The 8,272-nt window shown below is 38.2% G+C and overlaps 1 protein-coding gene across 3 annotated transcripts in view; it reads left to right on the top strand.

Annotated features, from left to right (window-relative positions):
• Positions 1 to 8,272, top strand: part of LOC133615547 (medium-chain acyl-CoA ligase ACSF2, mitochondrial-like) — a 28,860-nt gene that overhangs the window by 20,222 nt on the left and 366 nt on the right. For all 3 annotated transcript variants that reach the window (XM_061974211.2, XM_061974209.2, XM_061974210.2), the window contains 3 exons: positions 3,793 to 3,934; positions 4,036 to 4,146; positions 6,646 to 6,714. In XM_061974211.2, coding sequence (XP_061830195.1) covers positions 3,793 to 3,934; positions 4,036 to 4,146; positions 6,646 to 6,714 — 322 coding nt within the window. The remainder of the gene's footprint in view (positions 1 to 3,792; positions 3,935 to 4,035; positions 4,147 to 6,645; positions 6,715 to 8,272) is intronic.

Here is an 8,272-nt window from a genome sequence, read left to right as displayed (position 1 = left end):
CAAAGGTTTACATACACTTGTAAAGAACATAATGTCATGGCTGTTGAGTTTCCAATGTCTACAACTCTTATCTTTTTTAGATAGAGTGATTGGAGCACATTCTTGTTGGTCACAAAACACAGTCATGAAGTTTGGTTCTTTTATGAATTTATTATGGGTCTACTGAAAATGTGACCAAATCTGTTGGGTCAAAAGTATACATACAGCAATGTTAATATTTGGTTACATGTCCCTTGGCAAGTTTCACTGCAATAAGGCGCTTTTGGTAGCCATCCACAAGCTTCTGGTGGAATTTTTTGACCACTCTTCTTGACAAAATTGGTGCAGTTCAGTTAAATTTGTTGGTTTTCTGACATGGACTTGTTTCTTCAGCATTGTCCACACGTTTAAGTCAGGACTTTGGGAAGGCCATTCTAAATCCTTATTTCTAGCCTGATTTAGCCATTCCTTTACCACTTTTGACATGTGTTTGGGGTCATTGTCCTATTGGAACACCCAACTGCACCTAATACTCAACCTCCGGGCTGATGATTTTAGGTTGTCCTGAAGAATTTGGAGGTAATCCTCCTTTTTCATTGTCCCATTTACTCTCTGTAAAGCACCAGTTCCACTGGCAGCAAAACAGGCCCAGAGCATAATACTACCACCACCATGCTTGACGGTAAGCGTGGTGTTCCTGGGATTAAAGGCCTCACATTTCCTCCTCTAAACACATTGCTGGGTATTGTGGCCAAACAGCTTGTTTGGACAGAGATAAGACCTTCTGGAGGAAAGTTCAACCAGAAGCTTGTGGATGGCTACCAAAATCACCTTTCTGCAGTGAAACTTGCCAAGTAAGCAAAATATTAACATTGATGTATGTATACTTTTGACCCAGCAGATTTTCTCACATTGTCAGTAGACCCATAATAAATTCATAAAAGAACCAAACTTCATGAATGTTTTTTGTGACCAACAAGTATGTGCTCCAATCACTCTATCACAAAAAAAATAAGAGTTGTAGAAATGATTGGAAATGCAAGACAGCCATGACATTATGTTCTTTACAAGTGTATGTAAACTTTTGCCCACAACTGTATTTCCCTATTCACACCCCGATATTGTTGTTGTCATAATTTGAGACGAATCATTGAAACTTTATTTACATACCCTTTTCACACACAGGCAAGTTGCAACACAATGTACAACAGAAAAAAAAAAAAGAAAAAAAAAGAAAGAAAAAAAGGGAAGTGCACACACAGCACTATTGACAGTAACAACACATGGCTCTGAGGCATCAACACTGGAGAAGAACTAAGAAATAATGTCTAAAAAATATATAACATGCTTAAATATATGCAAAATGTAATATAAACAAATAATATACAATAATAATAATAGTAATAGTAATAATAGCAATAAATAAAATAATTATATAAAAATGAAGAAGAGTTTAATATGAGTAAAAAGGTGTGCCTTTAACTGTAACCTTTTTTTATATAATATATTGCAAGTAACCCTTTCACACCCAATAAGTTTATTTTTCATCAGTATTTTTTGCCTTTGTAAATAGGTGAACAACTTGATTATCCTTAAGTAAATAAACGATATATTAATGTATCTCTGTTAACAAAAATTGTACCTCAATAAATATTGAACAATTTTATTCCCCAGTCGGGCGTTGTTTTTGCCATCACTTTCCAACAAATTCCGTGTACTGGCTCGATTGTCCGTATTGATGAGCTAATTGTTGCTCATTCAGTTTGAAGCCGAGATACGGAACGTTTGGCTTTGCTGTCTTTTTTTCTTTCTTCCTTGCGGTGCTTCACACTAGCGAGGCTCGATCAGAAGCTAGCAGTCACGGTTCCACTCAGAAACAAAAATTGTGGATGACTCACAAGAGGGTTCATTCCATTTATTTAATTCTACCATCGAATCAACACACTCAGTCAAGGAAAACAACAATTTATCGACTTAATTTTCATTTATCGTTCGATTATTTACTTACTTATTTACTTGTTACTTTACTTATAAATCCCAGGTCGGAGTTGTCTCAGAATGTTTATTTTAATTACAAACCCTGTTTCCATATGAGTTAGGAAATTGTGTTAGATGTAAATATAAACGGAATACAATGATATACAAATCATTTTCAACCCATATTCAATTGAAGGCACTACAAAGACAAGATATTTGATGTTCAAACTCATAAACTTTTTTTTTTTTTTTGCAAATAATAATTAACTTAGAATTGCATGGCTGCAACACATGCCAAAGTAGTTGGGAAAGGGCATGTTCACCACTGTGTTACATCACCTTTTCTTTTAACAACACTGAGTAAACTTTTGGGAACTGAGGATTTTTAAGCCTCTCAGGTGGAATTATTTCCCATTCTTGCTTGATGTACAGCTTAAGTTGTTCAACAGTCCGGGGGTCTCCGTTGTGGTATTTTAGGCTTCATAATGCGCCACACATTTTCAATGGGAGACAGATCTGGACTACAAGCAGGCCAGTCTAGTACCCACACTCTTTTACTATGAAGCCACGTTGATGTAACACCTGGCTTGGCATTGTCTTGCTGAAATAAGCAGGGGCATCCATGGTAACGTTGCTTGGATGGCAACATGTGTTGCTCCAAAACCTGTATGTACCTTTCAGCATTAATGGTGCCTTCACAGATGTGTAAGTTACCCATGTCTTAGGCACTGATACACCCCCATACCATCACAGATGCTGGCTTTTCAACTTTGCGCCTATAACAATCCGGATGGTTAATTTCCTCTTTGGTCCGGAGGACACGACATCCACAGTTTCCAAAAACAATTTGAAATGTGGACTCGTCAGACCACAGGACACTTTTCCTACTTTGTATCAGTCCATCTTAGATGAGCTCAGGCCCAGCGAAGCCGACGGCGTTTCTGGGTGTTGTTGATAAACGGTTTTCGCCTTGCATAGGAGAGTTTTAACTTGCACTTACAGATGTCGCGACCAACTGTAGTTACTGACAGTGGGTTTCTGAAGTGTTCCTGAGCCCATGTGGTGATATCCTTTACACACTGATGTCGCTTGTTGATGCAGTACAGCCTGAGGGATCGAAGGTCACGGGCTTAGCTGCTTACGTGCAGTGATTTCTCCAGATTCTCTGACCGTAGATGGTGAAATCCCTAAATTCCTTGCAATAGCTGGTTGAGAAAGATTTTTCTTAAACTGTTCAACAATTTGCTCATGCATTTGTTGACAAAGTGGTGACCCTCGCCCCATCCTTGTTTGTGAATAACTGAGCATTTCATGGAATCTACTTTTATACCCAATCATGGCACCCACCTGTTCCCAATTTGCCTGTTCACCTGTGGGATGTTCCAAATAAGTGTTTGATGAGCATTCCTCAACTTTATCAGTATTTATTGCCACCTTTCCCAACTTCTTTGTCACGTGTTGCTGGCATCAAATTCTAAAGTTAATGATTATTTGCAAAAAAAAAAAAGTTTATCAGTTTGAACATCAAATATGTTGTCTTTGTAGCATATTCAACTGAATATGGGTTGAAAATGATTTGCAAATCATTGTATCCCTTTTATATTTACATCTAACACAATTTCTCAACTCATATGGAAGCGGGGTTTGTATGTTAAAGGGGCCCTATTATCCAAAACCAACTTTTCTTACCTATTGATAGCTGTTTTTGTGGATTTGGGAACTGCGTAAGTACCCACATTTTTTTGTAATGGTGGCCTCCCAGTACAATTCTGCTTACGGCCTGTTTGGATATCTTAAGACCAGGTATCATAAGTGCATCATGTTGCTCATATGCAGTGACATCGCCAGCCTAAACGCTCTTGGGTACTGTCGCATCGAGGGACGCATCAAAGACATGATCATCCGAGGAGGGGAGAACATCTACCCTGCGGAGATAGAGAACTTTCTCCTCTCACACCCTCAAGTGAAGGAAGTGCAGGTAAGACCTTTTTTGTTTGTAGAGGACAGCAGAGCCACATAGTTTGAAGTCTGAAAATACCGCATTTCCAAGAAAGGATGTTGATTGTTTCCTTGTTAAAGGTGGTTGGAGTGAAAGATGAAAGACTGGGCGAGCAGGTGTGTGCCTGCATCCGACTAAAGGAAGGACAAGCATGCACTGCAGAGGAGATAAGAACATTCTGCAAAGACCAAGTAAGTGCACTCATAAATAATTTATAGCATTCGGCCAAACCGAAGTTTGGCATCTGATTCAATCCCCCTCATATTCAGATTATTTTTTCACAAAATTGATTGTGTCATTTTTCCGCCCATTTGCGGATTTACTCTGGTTTTTTTCCACATAAAACACGTTCATTCACTCCGATTGGTAATGATTTATGAATAATATTCAGCAAGTATTACCAGCAGGTGGCAAACTTCTGCTTGTTAAAACAAGCCCGGAGGTAGAAGTTGTAAGAGTGTTTTTTTTCCCGTCAACAAGTTATGAAAGGGAACTGCATAAAAAGACAAAATTATGTTTTATTTGTAGATGAAAATATAATGACAAATAGGTGTGTTAAAAATTGATTCACATTGAAATTGTCATTATTTTTCATTTTAATCTTAAATCAATTAATGTAGCAAATTAAATTGATTCTCAATATTTTTTTTTAAGAATACACTTTTATAATGATGTTTTTTAGGCCATCTCCACACTTACTCACTGCATATTTAGGAGCTTTGTAACCTGTTTTGAAAATGTTAATAAATACTATAATTATGTTGTCAAGTAATACATTTAGAATATTGGTTTAAATCAAAAATCATGTAGAATCGAACTAAATTGTGAGTTGTTGTAGGTTTCACATCCCTTATAGCCATGTTGACATCCAGATTAATTGTAACCAATGGCGGCAAGCTTTCATTTTACCTGCACTTTCTGCTGATTCCATCATCATAATCATTATTCGTTGGTGGTAATAACACTGTTTACAATATGTTTAATAAGTGTGGGATGCACATTATAGAGAGTACCGTATTTTTCGGAGTATAAGTCGCTCCGGAGTATAAGTCGCACTGGCCGAAAATGCACAATAAAGAAGAAAAAAAACATATATAAGTCGCACTGGAGTATAAGTCACGTTTTTTGGGGACATTTATTTGATAAAACCCAACACCAAGAATAGACATTTGAAAGGCAACTTAAAATAAATAAAGAATAGTGAACAACAGGCTGAATAAGTGTATGTTATAAATAAATAAATAAAATAAATGGGTTGTACTTGTATAGCGCTTTTCTACCTTCAAGGTACTCAAAGCGCTTTGACACTACTTCCACATTTACCCATTCACACACACATTCACACACTGATGGAGGGAGCTGCCATGCAAGGCGCTAACCAGCACCCATCAGGAGCAAGGGTGAAGTGTCTTGCTCAGGACACAACGGACATGACGAGGTTGGTACTAGGTGTAAGGTGTGTAATTTTTTGGTTATATGAGGCATAAATAACCAACTGAGAACGTGCCTGGTACGTTAACGTAACATATTATGGTAAGAGTCATTCAAATAACTATAACATATAGAACATGCTATACGTTTACCAAACAATCTGTCACTCCTAATCGCTAAATCCCATAAAATCTTATACGTCTAGTCTCTTACGAGAATGAGATAAATAATATTATTTGATATTTTACGGTAATATGTTAATAATTTCACACATAAGTCGCTCCTGAGTATAAGTCGCACCCCCGGCCAAACTACGAAAAAAAACTGCGACATATAGTCCGAAAAATACGGTACTGTAAGTCGTTTTGAAAATGTTGCATACTATAATCATGTTGAATCGAACTAAATTGTGAGTTGTTGTAGGTTTCCCATCCCTTATAGCAGTGGTTCTTAACGTTGTTGGAGGTACCGAAGCCCACCAGTTTCATATGCGCATTCACCGAACCCTTCTTTAGTGGAAAAAGTAATTATTTTTTATTTTTCAAATTCAAGAAAAAGTTATGTTTTTTTTTACTGGTGCACAAAATGAACCGTGCATAAACATCACCTTGTTCAAAGAACAAAACCAACACAGTGCATAAACTCACAACAAATTACACACCTTACACACATTACCATGAATTGATTAACGTGGACCCCGACTTAAACAAGTTGAAAAACTTATTCAGGTGTTACCATTTAGTGGTCAATTGTACGGAATATGTACTGTACTGTGTAAACTGTACTGTTTCATATAATGTATTCTCTTCCTTTGCAATCTGCTAGTAAAAGTTTCAATCGATCAATCAAACAACCTGTAAATCAGATGGAAAATTAGAGGGAACATTGTTTGGGGGTATCCATAATACGCCGATAGGGTGAAGTTTTTATTTACACGATAAGTCGGATGTGTCTTTACCTCTGTGGCGGAGGCTCCGCCGAACCCCTGAGGCCGACTCACCGAACCCATAGGGTTCCATCGAACCCAGGTTAAGAACCACTGCCTTATAGCCATGTTGACATCCAGATTAATTGTAACCAATGGCGGCAAGCTTTCATTTTACCTGTACTTTCTGCTGATTCCATCATCATAATCATTATTCGTTGGTGGTACTAACACTGTTTACAATATGTTTAATAAGTGTGGGATGCACATTATAGACAGTACTACTTTATTTTGCTCTGACAAGCAGACTGCTAAGTTGTTTCTATCCTTCTAGATTTCCTACTTTAAAATCCCTCACTACGTGTTTTTTGTGGACGACTTCCCCATGACTGCATCTAGAAAGGTCAGCTGAACTATTAAATGTAGCTTTTGAATATACAAACCCCGTTTCCATATGAGTTGGGAAATGGTGTTAGATGTAAATATAAACGGAATACAATGATTTGCAAATAATGTTCAACCCATATTCAGTTGAATATGCTACAAAGACAACATATTTGATGTTCAAACTGATAAACCTTTTTTTTTTTGCAAATAATCATTAACTTTAGAATTTGATGCCAGCAACACGTGACAAAGAAGTTGGGAAAGGTGGCAATAAATACTGATAAAGTTGAGGAATGCTCATCAAACACTTATTTGGAACGTCCCGCAGGTGAACAAGCAAATTGGGAACAGGTGGGTGCCATGATTGGGTATAAAAGTATATTCCATGAAATGCTCAGTCATTCACATACAAGGATGGGGCGAGGGTCACCACTTTGTCAACAAATGCGTGAGCAAATTGTTGAACAGTTTAAGAAAAACCTTTCTGAACCAGCTATTGCAAGGAATTTAGGGATTTCACCATCTATGGTCCGTAATATCATCAAAGGGTTCAGAGAATCTGGAGAAATCACTGCTGGTAAGCAGCTAAGCCCGTGACCTTCGATCCCTCAGGCTGTACTGCATCAACAAGCGACATCTGTGTGTAAAGGATATCACCACATGGGCTCAAGAACACTTCAGAAACCCACTGTCAGTAACTACAGTTGGTCGCTACATCTGTAAGTGCAAGTTAAAACTCTCTTATGCAAAGCGAAAACCGTTTATCAACAACACCCAGAAATGCCGTCGGCTTCGCTGGGCCTGAGCTCATCTAAGATGGACTGATACAAAGTGGAAAAGTGTTTTGTGATCTGACGAGTCCACGTTTCAAATTGTTTTTGGAAACTGTGGACGTCGACCAAAGAGGAAAAGAACCATCCGGATTGTTATAGGCGCAAAGTTGAAAAGCCAGCATCTGCGATGGTATGGGGTGTATTAGTGCCCAAGACACGGGTAACTTACACATCTGTGAAAGCGCCATTAATGCTGAAAGGTACGTACAGGTTTTGGAGCAACATATGTTGCCATCCAAGCAACGTTACCATGGACGCCCCTGCTTATTTCAGCAAGACAATGCCAAGCCACGTGTTACATCAACGTGGCTTCATAGTAAAAGAGTGCGGGTAGACTGGCCTGCCTGTAGTCCAGACCTGTCTCCCATTGAAAATGTGTGGCACATTATGAAGCCTAAAATACCACAACGGAGACCCCCGGACTGTTGAACAACTTAAGCTGTACATCAAGCAAGAATGGGAAAGAATTCCGCCTGAGAAGCTTAAAAAATGTGTCTCCTCAGTTCCCAAACGTTTACTGAGTGTTGTTAAAAGGAAAGGCCAAGTAACACAGTGGTGAACATGCCCTTTCCCAACTACTTTGGCACGTGTTGCAGCCATGAAATTCTAAGTTAATTATTATTTGCCAAACAAAAAAAAAAGTTTATGAGTTTGAACATCAAATATCGTGTCTTTGTAGTGCATTCAATTGAATATGGGTTGAAAAGGATTTGCAAATCATTGTATTCCATTTATATTTAC

This window comes from Nerophis lumbriciformis, linkage group LG22 (assembly GCF_033978685.3).
Source record: "Nerophis lumbriciformis linkage group LG22, RoL_Nlum_v2.1, whole genome shotgun sequence".
Lineage (NCBI taxonomy): Eukaryota > Metazoa > Chordata > Actinopteri > Syngnathiformes > Syngnathidae > Nerophis > Nerophis lumbriciformis.
Note: the sequence above shows the minus strand (reverse complement) of the source record. Positions and strands in the feature narration are given on the sequence as shown.